Source organism: Suricata suricatta, chromosome 10 (assembly GCF_006229205.1).
Source record: "Suricata suricatta isolate VVHF042 chromosome 10, meerkat_22Aug2017_6uvM2_HiC, whole genome shotgun sequence".
NCBI lineage: Eukaryota > Metazoa > Chordata > Mammalia > Carnivora > Herpestidae > Suricata > Suricata suricatta.
Window position 1 is genome coordinate 36,915,406 of NC_043709.1, and position 13,744 is coordinate 36,929,149.

A 13,744-nucleotide genomic window follows, 5' to 3' on the forward strand; every position below is an offset into this window, starting at 1 on the left:
AAAAAAAAAAGCCATATGTCAAATCATGTCCTTTCTCAATGCCAAAATTTCTTACTTGTAAAATCTGTTCAAATATCTTACAACATTCAAGAGACTCTGTGGTCTGGAACCAGCCTCCTGTCTACTGCCCTTGTTCCCATGTCCCCTGCTTTAAAGTCAGCCTGGAGACACCTCCCTGAATCTCTTTGCCACACTGTCCCTCCACTATCTCCTATACTTCAACCAAACTAACCCACTCACAGTTCTCCAAACAAACCACTGCATCTTAGAATTTTGTTCCTTCCTACATGACCATTCTTCTGTATTGGCTACCTTGTTATTCTCCCTCTTCACCTATCTAATACCTACTCATCCTTTAAGATTCAGTTCAAATCATTTCATCCAGAGCATATCTTCTGAGCCCTCAAAAATAAGAGGGTGAAGGAGAAGTGGAAAGCCATTTATTTAAATCCATTATCTCATTTAATCCTTATATGAACTTCAGAAGTTGATTCTCTAATCATCTCAAATTTACAATTGGAAAAGCTGCAGCTTGAAAAACTTAAGTAATCTTGGCCAAAATGACACAACTAGCAAGCAAAAAATCAGGGATTCTCAGTACTGACTGACTCCAAAGTCCACACTCTTAACAACTACCCTAAACACCCAAGGTTGACTGCTTCTCAAGGATTCCCATACTGTCCTATATACAGTCTTGCACATTACATTGCACATTATTGTTTGCTTGAATGTCTCCCTGCCTGAGTATAATTCTTTAAAGGCAAGCCCTTTTCACTGTTCTAGTCCCAATAATTAAAACAGATTTTGGTATATAGTAGATACTATGAATGAATGAATGAATGAATGAGTGAAATGTATTCATTCCTTCAAATTGGACAGGCTCCAAGAATACAGGAATAAATTCAGGAATAAATAAGGGAAACCGTGGCCCCACTTCTCACAGAACTCATAGACAAATGGAAAAGACAGATCACAACACAAAGAATTTCACTAAAGTATGATATGTGTCCCAACAAAATGCTTCAAGGTATGAAAAAGTTAGGATGAGACCTTCCACAGGAGAATACATTGAAGAAAAGGCTGATCTAGGTGGGACCAATGACATTCATGAAGAACCAGAGGTGAGAGAAAGAATAATCATTTAAAGAACTAATAAGAGCTCCAACTTCTGGAATATGAGCTCGGAGCCGAAAGTGATGAGGCGTGAGGCAGGGGAGGTGACTGACCATGGTCAGATTGGTGAGATCACACCAGGGAATTGGAAAGTCATTTGAAAATTTTGAGGCACTAGAGTGACAGAGTAGATTCCCATTTTAGAAAGAAGCCACTTCTGGCTGCAGTGTGGAAGGATAAGGGAGAAACTAAGGGAGCCAGGAGTCCATTGTGGAGGATGCTGAAGTACTCTGGATAATTGGTGATGGTTGCTGGGGCCAAAATGGTAACCATGGAGATGAAGAAAAATGGAAGAATTCGAATATGGAGAAGTGGGGTGTGAACAAAAAAGACAAATCTGATTTACTGAAGCAACAAAGAAAAGAAAATTGAAATCAAGTAATCACTTCAGAGAAAGTACCCTGAATTGTTTCTATTTTGTTTTCAGTATTCTTGGGACAAGTTAAAATGATTTTAAAAGAAGTAATTTACTAACCTGCTTGAAAGGAGCATCATTCAGGTAAATTTCAGTGTCCCCAACTGAAATCAAAACACTTTTAGAACAAACAATATCGTTGTCAAAGCATTTCTTGTTCTGGGCAATGACAGATATGTCTGAATCATCTGAACTCTGAAATGTTAAAAATAATGCATTAATATAAGTATATAATATATATAATTTTGGGTTATTTTTATTTAAAAAACCTTAAAGGAGGCCAAGACTAACAACGGATTGTATTGAAATCAAAATACAGCTAATTTATAAAATAAAAATCACTTTGATCTGACAAAGTAAAAAAGTTTATAAAAGTAAACCAAGATAGCTAAATCTTTAAACATTTAACTCTAACATCTGTGTTAAAATTTTGTTCTAACAAAATTTTGTTTTCTATTTTATTATTACTCAAATTTATTAACCAGTTTCCTTTTAATAAACACCCAAGACAAGTCAGTTAGGAAAGTTTTTAAAGAAATATTTTCATTTGAGGCAACATCTATTGTTATATTTTAAAAAGTTTTCTGGCTAAATAATTATTTGCTTGCAGGTTTAAAATGAAACAGATACAAAACTTTGGTACTGTTAGTAAATACAATAATGCATATCATTTGAGGGCTTCCTTAGAACATTACACATGTTATATTTAATTCTTTCTTTGATATTTAATTCTTAAGACAATTTTTAAGTTATCTCCACTTTACAGATTAGAACGTGGAGTTAAAAAGGATTAATTGTCCAAAGACACTCGCTGAATATGAGCAGAAACAGTGTTCAAAATCCTGATTTTTAAAATGCCAGTTTTATAGAGAAATTAGGAATGGTCTAGCAATGATTGAGCAGAAAAGTCAGCTGTAAGGGAGTCCTTCATTTTGGAGAATGAACCCATATGCGCTGAACTTCCTCACCTCCTCTCTCACCTCCTCCTTCCTTCAGCCACTCCCAACTCTATCCACTAAGAACACGTTTTCTAGAATCAGGGTTTCTTGTTTGATATCAGTTTCCTGGATGGGATTCTATAGCTCTACAGATCCTAGAAATTCATTGTAAAATGTTCTTTTTTAATTATCTATAATTTTCTAAGAAGAAAGTCCATGGTTTTCATCAGATTTTAAAGTCCTCATTCTTCCAAAAGTTAAAAGCCACACTGCCCTAAGAGTATTCTCAGTAACTTGTAAAAGGTGGGAATTTCACCAGAAAAAAAAAATGTGGCATTTCTCTTGGAACTCTGTGTCCAATTTTCAAAGGCCCACACACATTTCCTGAATTCTTTTCATTTTTAGATATATGGGTCAGTGTTTATGTTCAAAGTGAAAAAGTCTTCAAATACCTAGAAATCGTATAGGTCTTATAAATTCTCTGCATTTAATGTTTCATATCACCAGCAATATGAATGCTAGCTCAATATTTCTTTTGGTTTGGCAAAATTCTTTCTGTCTTATGTGTAATTACTATAGCCTAGTGCCAAGAGGATAGGTTTCCAATGAATGCTGTTGACAAAGTAATTAATGTGTCCCTCTGTGACCCATTTTCCTTCTTTCTCTCATAGGAGCTAGAGCTTTTGCTTCTTAAAAGTCCTTTTACAAAGCATTGTTTACATTTTGAAAAGGAGAATAACAAAGGTCATTAGAAAAATAACCTGCCACATTTTCTGCCTTAATGAAAGATTTTCAAAGAAGAAAAAAATGTGTAACTCAGGGCTTTGTTTTGCTCTTCATCTTGAGAAAAGGTATTTAGATTACGGGATGTGAAAAGCCAGCTGAAAGGCTTTCTGTTGCCATTACATTTCTATTGTGATTAATTAAAGTTCCTCAGTGTTAGATTATTCTTTATATAAAACTCAGAAGTGCCACACAATATTCTATACTGTATAGTCTGTTTTGTAATATCATATTAGTGCTGACAGTAATTTGAAACAATATCAATTCCTAAGAGGCACGTTTCTACAATTTTCCTTTCTAATGTATTTCAGGTTAATATTAGATTTGGAGATAATGCAACAGAGTTGCTAAGCAACATAGTAAGTAATGATTATAAAGCTAGAGGGAAAAGGTCAATATCAGGGTGCCACATGGATTCTTCAAACCCTTTATTCCAAGGTACTACAAACATTTATAGAAAATATTCTCCCAACTGATTCCAAAACAAAATGTCAGCACCTCTCAAAGTAGAATATTATTTCGTTCCATATGTCAGTCAATCTAAGAACCTGTCTTAGCCCCTACCCCTTTTAAGGGAAACAATCCAAGACAAAGTTCCTGCTGATATAGCAGACTCGGTGGTCATGTTTTATGTCCCACAGCTGATTGGATCCAAAGCAGAACATTTACCAATGGGCCAACAGAGTATTTTGGGGGGGCTTTTAATGTGAAAGAGATTTATTGGGAAGACATTTTGAATTACAAAGTAGAAACGCAGGCAGAGTCTGAAACCTGTGAATGGGCGAGAAAAGGAAAGGAAGATTGGGTAGAAAGAGTCGCAGACAGCAGCACAGTACCCAGAAAATTCTGGGCTGACTAATGGGGAGTCCTTGAGCCAATGTGACACATCATGGGAGTGGGTCAGCAGCTCATTTACTGTAACCCCACCATACTCATTCATTGGCTGGGAACAGCATAGGGGAAGTGTGACTTCAGCAGGAACACAGTGGTGGATCCCATGGGGCAGCAGCTGGTGTTCTCAGTCAACTCTGCTTCCGATGAGAGGAGATTTGAATGATGCACTTCCACTGATGCTACATCATCTTTTGGAAGCCTTTAGGTTTTTTCATTAATTTGTGGTGAATATAAAGACCATAAATGTTTTCATGCTACCATATTTTACCTATATATTTGACAGCTGTCATGAAACATGCTATGAAGTTAATAGTATATGGTTTACACTCTGGAAAACAGTGTACAGGTTCCTCAAAAAATTAAAAATAGAACTCCTCTACAACTCAGCAATAGCACTACTAAGAATTTATCTAAAGGACACAGGAGTGCTGATTCATAGGGGTACATGCACCCCGATGTTTATAGCAGTACTATCAACAATAGCCAAATTATGGAAAGAGCCTGAATGTCCATCAAGTGATGAAATGGATAAAGATGTGATTTATATATACAATGGAATACTACTCAGTGATGAAGAAGAATAAAATCTTGCTATTTGTAATATGTGGATGGAACTGGAGGGCATTATGCTAAGTGAAATAAGCCAGTCAGAGAAAGACAGATATCATATATTTTCACTCATATGTGAAATTTAAGAAACTTAAGAGAAAACCATAGGGGAAAGGAAGGAAAAATTTACAAACTGAGAGGGAGGCAAACTGTAAGAGACTCTTAAATACATAGAACAAGCTGAGGGTTGATGGAGGTGAGGGGCTGGGACATGGGGAAAATGGGAGACGGGCATTGAGGAGAGTACTTCTTGTGATAAGCACTGGGTGTTGTATGTAAGTGATGAACTGCAGGAATCTACTCCAGATGCTAAGACTCCCCTGTATACACCATATGTTAGCTAATATGACAATAAATTATTAAACCAAATAAATAAAAAACAAACACAATATGACTTATGCATCAATACAGCATCCTTTTCATTTCCAATCTCCATATTGGTTAGATTCTGGGCCCCTGGGCCCACCTTTTTCTTTGGTGGTTCTTTCTCTAAATGAGATAAAACATCACAAGCAACTTGCCTGAAATTTCCAACAAGGATGTAATTATTTAAGAGTTAGCTTACATGGATAAAATAGAAAATCAATTAAACACTAATTTTTGGAAAAGACACAGAATTAATTAGATAAACTCTGAGATTTTCATCTTCCTACTGAAATAGGTTAAAAAATATGCCAGAGCCATCTAAGAAGTTTTATGCATATAATTTTAATAATTACATAAAATTAATGTATTTTTCACTTCTATTTTAACTTTGGCAACATTAATGTATCACAATTGGAGGGAAATTTTTTTTTAGATTTGTATTATATAGTTTAATTTAATTTTAAATGTTTCTGATTTTCCTGGGACTCCTGAGTGGCTGTTGGGAAAGCATCTGACTTTGGCTCCGGTCATGATCTCACAATTCATGGGTTCGAGACCCGTGTCGGGCTCTGTGCTGACAGCTCAGAGCCTGAAGCCTGGTTCAGATTCTGTGTCTCCCTCTCTCTCTGCCCCTCCCCTTTTCACTCCCTGTCTCTCAAAATAAATAAACATTTAAAAAAATTAAATGTTTCTGATTTTCCTGATCTATAAATGTTAGGAAACTAGGCAAAACTAATTTGGGTTGAAAATATCCACCGTAATGGAGACAAGATATATTATACTAACAACCAGTAAAGGTCCAAGTTGTCTTTCTGCCTGTGACCCCTTTCTCTTCAGCATGGCTGTCATACAAGCAATATAAATAAAAACTGCACTTGCAAGACAAACGACACCAAAAAGCTCATTTCAGGGAATAAAAATGGTTGGCTTAGAGATTGTTAAAACATGCAAATGATTACCATCTAACGAAAATTTTAAATTGACTGCCCATATCCTGAGTTTAAAATTTTAAGATAGATTTAGAATAGTTTTCCTTTTATGAGACTAAAATGGAAATAAAGATTGGAGACAATCAGGGTTTGCTAAACAAGAAGGCAGTCAAAAACATCAAAAGCTTTTTTTTAAGTTTATTTGAGAGAGAGAGAGAGAGAGAGAGAGAATGTACATGAGTGGGGAAAGGGCAGAGAGAGAGAGAGAGAGAGAGAGAGAGAATCCCTAGCAGGCTCCATATTGTCAGTACAGAGCCTGATCCAGGGCTCAAACTCATGAACCATTAGATCATAACCTGAGCCAAAATCAAGAGTTGGACACTTAACTGACTGAGCCACTCAGGCCCCCAAAAAGCTTTTTTGAATAGGGAATGACTTTTCCAATCACTGTTAGGATGTCCAGAGGAAGGGAAAATAAGTGAAAGATACTGTATTTATCATTTTCTAAAGAAACACCTATATTAAAACTCTCTAATGTTTTTAGGATCTCAGTTTGTTCCTTAATTCTACAATTTCCTTTTTTCATCTACTTACATTCCCTTAACATGTATTTAATTTATTTGATTAGTTTCATCATCTTTTTTAACTTCTAGATGGAAGAATATATTTTTATTCTATGGGGAATGAACTTTCTTCAGATGAAATCTTCATGTGACTTTTATATGCTAGTTCTTTCTTCCTTCCTTTCATTCATTCTTGTTGAAATGCCACACTATTGTGTAATTACCATGTTGTTAATTTGCATTTTACCTTTACTTGACAGAGATAGTTCTATCTAGTTCTATCTACATCTTTCTTTGTAAATGTATTTATTTATTTTTGAGAGAAGGAAGGAGAGAGACAGAAGAGAGAACCAGTGGGGGGGAGGCAGAGAGAGAGGGAGGGAGAGAGAGAGAGAAACCTAATCAGGCTCCAGGCTGTCAGCGCAGAGCCTGATGCGGGACTCAAATTCACGATCCTGGAATCATGACCTGAGCTAAAATCAAGAGTTGGACACTCAGCTAACTGAGTCATGCAGGCGCTCCTGTCCAGATGGTTGTATTTGCCTAAAGAGACTGTAATGGATTTCCCCTGACCTCCTTTCCTTTCTGTTTTCATTTCCCATGGATACATAAATAAATAAAACGGCATCTGTACCTTCCAGGTAGTCTGAGATCACAAGCAACTAAGAGTTTTGCAAAGAAGACAGACATGGAAACATGGAACGTGTGAGGCCTAGTGTTTCAAGAAACTCTTGGAGGAAGGAGCCACCAGTGGATATTGAGGAGCTATCAGAGACCAGAGAGCAGCAGAAAGAGTAGAATTACCAAACACAAGCTACATCAAAGGAAAAAAAGAAGATAAATTTTTAAAGTTTGATTGGGTTTTGCATTCAGGTCATCACTGACTTTAACCATTGAAATTTCTGAGTTTTGTTATTAGGAGATTAGTAACTCTCCCCGCCCTTGCCAGCCCGAGGTTCAGAGGCAAGGCCCGTATCTGTTTTTGCTTGTCATTGTACCAGCTTCTCAGTATAGGGCCTGACACCTAGAAGGCACACAAAAAATACTGATGGGAAAAAATGATGCAAAGTATGGAATTTGAGAGTGCTTAAATTAAATGGGTTTTCAGAGGCTTAAGGAGAGCCTTAAACATTTGAGATCTCATCTGAAGAGAATGTTGAAATACCTAATCTAGAGCAAATTAAAAGAAGAAATCAAGGGGTGCCTGGTTGGCTCCGTCAGGTAAGCCTCTGACTTCAGCTCAGGTCATGATCTCACAGTTGAAGGATGGAGCCCCACATCGGGCTTTGTGCTGACAGAGCAGAGCCTGCTCTCTCTTTACCCCTCCTCCACTCGCGCTTTCTCACTCTCAAAAATAAATAATGTTTTTTAAAAGAAGAAGAAATTGAGCAGGGACTGGAGTTTGTCATGGATTAATAGAAGTCGAGTTTGGCTCTGAAATCTGTGAGTTGGAATGTTTATTTCCTATTTTTGCTGAAGATATCCAGTGTTCTCTCTTTTTCTTTGGGTTCACAGCCCAGGTCAAGATGTTGTTTGGTCTCTGGCCTCTTTTTTACTAGTAAACAAGTCTTCTCTCTAGATATGCAATTATACCTTTGCCTTAAATTTGCTCCAACCCACTTAAAAAACAATGAGCTATACATTCCATATGCTACTTACACTAAAGACGAAACAACCTCCAAAATGAGTAAAATATCAGAGAATCTGAATTTTTTTAAATTTTATTTAACATTTATTTTTGAGAAAGAGAGAGACAGAGTGTGAGGAGGAGAGGGGCAGAGAGAGAGGGAGACACAGAATCAGAAGCTGGCTCTAGGCTCTGAGCTGTCAGCACAGAGCCTGACATGGGGCTCAGACTCACAAACTGCGAGATCATGACCTGAGTTGAAGTCAGATGCTTAACCGACTGAACCACCCAGGTACTCTGAGAATCTGAATTCTTAAAGTTTGACAAGCATCAATAAAGATATAGAAAGCACTTACTTTGTACCTAAAACTAGGTTACATTTAAAACTCCACAATCCAGAGATTGGGGGAAAAAGACTTTAATATCTCTTTAAAAGTGAAAGTCAAGTAACATTATACTTATAAAATAAAATTAAGTATTAATTTTTTAAAGTCCAATTAGCAAATAAAGAAACATGTTTATGAATGAGGTTATTAGATCCATGATAAGACCCAAAGAAATAAATAAGTTTCACCAGACAAAAATATGTTACAAATAAGAAAAATGAAACTTAGAATTTGTAATCAAGGCAGAAGAGCTGTTTGACAAGGAAGAGAGGATTCGGTCTGTAATTCACAGAAATTATTCCTGCCTTTGGAAAAGCAGAAAGTAAATGAATGGTGGCAATTTGATCCTTCTCAAAGGAGATGCTGATTCTTTCCCCAAAGGAGAAAACTCTGCAATGGGAAAGCTAGGCATATGGAGTAAGCAAAAAACAAAAACAAGAACAAAGAAAAAAATTGCAGAAAATATCCAACCATTGAAGAATTTACTATCTGGCAAGAAAAGATTTCAAAACCATGAAAATGAGGTTGCATTGGTTAATCACTAGTCTATTTCTGATATAAAATAATTATTTGCTTCGTGGTCAAATAAAATATTCCTTGACTTATCAAGTATATGTTTATCAAACTAATTATTTGGCATGGTTCTGGTTTTATTAAAATATTTTATAAAAATATACATTATAATATAGTAAATAATTCGCTAGTATAATTCTAACTCATTATTAATAGTAAGTTTTTATTTTCTTTTTAAAAAGTTTATTTATTTTGAGAGAGACAGAGAGCGTGAGTAGGGGAGGGGGAGAGAGAGATGGGGAGGAGAGAGAGAGAGAGAGACAGAGAGAGAGAGAGAGAGAGAGAGAGAGAGAGAGAGAGAGAGAATCCCAAGGAGGCTCTGCTCTGTTAGTGCAGAGCTCAACACTGGGCTCAAACTCATAAACCACGAGATCATGACCTGAGCCAAAATCAAGAGTTAGACACTTAACAGACTGAGCCACCCAGGCACCACAGTTTTTCTTCTCTTTAATTACTGAATTAAATACAGTAAAAGTCACATTCTGAAGTCTATTTTTTATAAACACTTTCTTTAAAAAAAAAACAAACATTGTCAGTGTAAAAAATATACTGCTTTGGCTGAAAAAAAGACACATATAATTCTAGGACTTGAAAATTTAGACTTTCAATATTCTTAATTTTACTGCATGAAACCTAATGACAGATCTTACCCAGATGTTAAATTAGGGACCTATATTTCATTGTTTACTGTAAGCTTAGAAGCATGGCTCCTATGACATATCTTCTTATATAGAGGCAGACATATCTTATTAAAACTTGCAACTGAACATGTGGTATTGATTTTTAACAGTAAGATATAGTAGCAAATTAAAGTGATGATAGGAAACCAGGTTTTAAAAGATTAAAAGCCAAATGTTAATGGCTCTTGCCTGAAAAAAAATGGAATGGTACTGTTATAGTGCAGCATCAGCAAAAGGAAAGAAGGAAAGGAAAGAAGAAAGGAAAGGAAAGGAAAGGAAAGGAAAGGAAAGGAAAGGAAAGGAAAGGAAAGGAAAGGAAAGGAAGGCTGCTTTAGTCCTTCAGCAACAAACATAAGGACATATTTTCATTTTACCAGGAATAAGAGTTGAGACAAATATTCTATTTCAAATGCTTTCTGCACAATCATTATTTTAAAATAGATGGGTAAACACTATGATTTCTGTACTGTGAAGACAAATGAGAGGTTAAGAAAAAGCCAGGCAGAGCATACAGCTCAAATAAGTAGTTAGTAACAGTTCACCAAATGCCTAGCATTTTGCAGAATGACTTGAGGAGGGAATAAGAGATGTAAGGCATGATCTCAGGCTTCTCAACTTTAGAATGTTCTTGGACAAATTTGGATCTATTCTTTAAGAAACTTAAAATTGCTCATAATGGAAGCTGACTGAGAATATTTCCCAAATGGGAAGTTTAATGGTTTAAAGCATAAGCAGGGGTTAAGTTTGGAGAGCTTTCAATTTTACTGTTCATTTTCAATTTAATAGAACTAATGCAAAATTGGAATATGCCTACTTTGTTGGCATATGCTTAAAAGAACAGGGTCACACACAAACCTCTAATAACAGAAAAGCCTTACCCAGGACAAAAAAATATGGATTCAAGATAATCACAAGTTACCTTGTTGGAATAAAAGATGTTATTTTGTTTATTCTTGTACAGCTTCTTTCTAAAGCTTACAGTTTACATCTAGAAATTTAATTCTGGGATCAGTGAGGTCTAAATAAAATTCAGATATAAAGAAAATCTGTATGTATTAAACATGAGACATTTTAAGAATTTTATAAGATATACAAAGCCCAGGGTTTACTGCAGGATAGCAACAAGATAACGTCTAGAATTAAGAAAAATGTCTCTTTATTGCTATAACCATAAACAATATATATTGTTCAATGCTGGTTTGATGTCTCATATTTGTATTCACCAAACTAAGCCAATAAAAATAAAGATGGCTGACATTTATGGAACACTTACTATATCCCAACCACTAAGAGCTTTATATACATTTATCTTACTTAATCCTAAGAACCACCCCAGGAGACAGATACAATTATTATCTCCATTTTACAAATGACAAAACAGAAGCACAGAAAGTTTAAGAATTAGCCCACCACCTATAAAGAATAAACATTAAGAATGAGTCAAGGAAATATTTTAAACTGCTATAACTTTTGTAGGTTTTTCAAATGATATTTGGATTTGATATATCATATAGCAGCACACTTGTTTTTTACATTACGTCTTCTACAAGTGCAAATAAAAGTAAAATAGTTGTGACATACCTTTATCAAAAATACTTGGCAATCACTGACATAGTCATATTCCAGTCCATCAAAAGAATGATAATGCCGGTCCCCATATATTGTGCACACTGCTGGGCATGGATAATATGTGCAATTGAACATTCCTCGTCGACAAACACTATCAAAAAAGAATACCTGTTATCTTTCTAAGACATTGGGCTCTTTTTAGTGTTTTTCAAGCAGTATAAACTGTAAGGTTTGTATTCAAGAACATTCACTGAGCCGACAGCCCCCACAAATATTGCCAGTTGGCTCAATAACATTTATTACACTGATAAACTAGGCCTATATTTATCACTTTGCTTAAATATATTCTTAGACATCACAACCAAGCCTAAAAATTGTGCTTGGGTCACCTGAAAACAGATGCCAGAGTGAAAAATTGAATATAGTCCTGATGGTAGCAAAAAAGCCCACAATGCCATCTCCTATATTTGGATCCGTTTGAATACATTACACATGACATTGTTTAGGAGCTTGGAATTTGTTTCCACATTTTAAGGAAACTTTATTTCAGCTTTGTTTTTGTGGTATTGTTTTGGCTTAATTCCGAATAGAAAACTTACCATTAAAAGTGATTTTCTCTTTGGAACATCTATCACTTTCTTATAAACTTGAGATATTTTTTCTAGTTAAATTTCCCAACTTTCACATTTCAGTTTTCTTTTCTGGGTTGAACAAATATGCCCCCAAAATAATGGTATGAATCCCTTGTAGATAGTAGCTCTCCATCAACTCCTGAATGCCTTTAAAATCTTATTTTCTCTGGCTTAATTTGTTTTGCTGCTGAAGTCAGTCACATTAAGTAAATACAAGAAGAATAAAAACAAATACAATTGCTTACGAAAAACATTGTGAAATAAATGGATCTCATTACCAGGTGTAACATGGTGTAGCAATCACTTCTCCTGAGAGGTACTCCCAATCTTTCCAGATGCATGGACAGCTTTCGGGAACATAACACTTCCCTTTGTGCTCTGCCATTCTTCCCAGTGAAGAAGTAAACGCCATTTAGTATAAACTATGAATTTCAATTTTTAAAAAATCGATAATCTTGTCATATTCAACACCATCTATGTTCATTACAGCTGCCACAGGCAAGTCCTATCTGACCTACGAAAGGGTTGGATCTAATCCTTCTCTCCCTCAATCTCACACGGTACCTTGCCTATCAAAGTAGTAAATAAAATTCCAGGTAAGTGATTGGATGCAATATTTTAAACTTTGTGTTATTGCTTAACACCGTAAAACAGAAACAGAAGCTTACATTTCTGGATACAGTGAGCTATTCTGAAAACAACATTTAAAGAATAAGTAAGGGCTCCTTTTATCAATATTTGCTACTTAAAAGAAAAATCTGTGGGGCCTACAATTTTTCAATAAAATAGTAGTAAATTATGCGCTAGATAACATTTTCTGTTGCAGAACAAAGAGAGTAATCAAAAGTTCCTTATGGAGGTACTTAAACTTAAAAGTATGAGAATTTAGTTAAGATGTGTTTTGAATAAAAAGCATTACATCAAGTGTTTCATATTCTTCATTATTAACATAATAGCTTTTGATTGCTGGTTTCCTTTGACATGATATTTCTTTCTTGAAAGATTATCCCATAAAAAAGTATCTCGAGGGGTGCCTGGGTGGCTCAGTCGGTTAAGCCTCCGACTTCGGCTCAGGTCAGATCTCACGTTCGTGGGTTCAAGCCTCGCGTCAGGCTCTGTGCTGACAGCTAGCTCAGAGCCTGGAGCCTGCTTCCGGTTCTGTGTCTCCCTCTCTCTCTGCCCCTCCCCCTCTCATGCTCTGTCTCTCTCTGTATCAAAAATAAAACATTAAAAAATTTAAAAAAAAAGTATCTTGAACTGAAATATAAAATTAAATCTCATCATCTCAAAGAAGAATAACTTTTTTGTGTATTTGCAAACTATTTTGATATGAAGATTAAATAAATACATATTATATATGACATATACTGCAATACCCTTAATATAAATATATACATATATTTCAATATTCTTTAAATCTTTTCTCAAGAATTTATTTCATAAATAATAAAATACCATTAATTAAACAAAATTTAAATTACAATACAAATATAATATAATAATTTAAGGGGCACCGGATGGCTTATCCGACTCTTGATTTCAGCTCGGGTCACAATCTCACAGTCGTGAGCTTGAGAGCTGAGCGTGGACTTTACTTGAGATTCCCT

At 35.5% G+C, this 13,744-nt stretch overlaps 1 protein-coding gene across 1 annotated transcript in view; it reads right to left on the bottom strand.

Moving 5' to 3' along the window:
- OTOGL (otogelin like) overlaps positions 1 to 13,744 on the bottom strand; it is a 142,162-nt gene that overhangs the window by 65,390 nt on the left and 63,028 nt on the right. Inside the window, 3 exon segments of the mRNA XM_029954585.1 lie at positions 1,649 to 1,783; positions 11,518 to 11,656; positions 12,416 to 12,523. Of these exon segments, the coding sequence (XP_029810445.1) occupies positions 1,649 to 1,783; positions 11,518 to 11,656; positions 12,416 to 12,523 (382 nt within the window).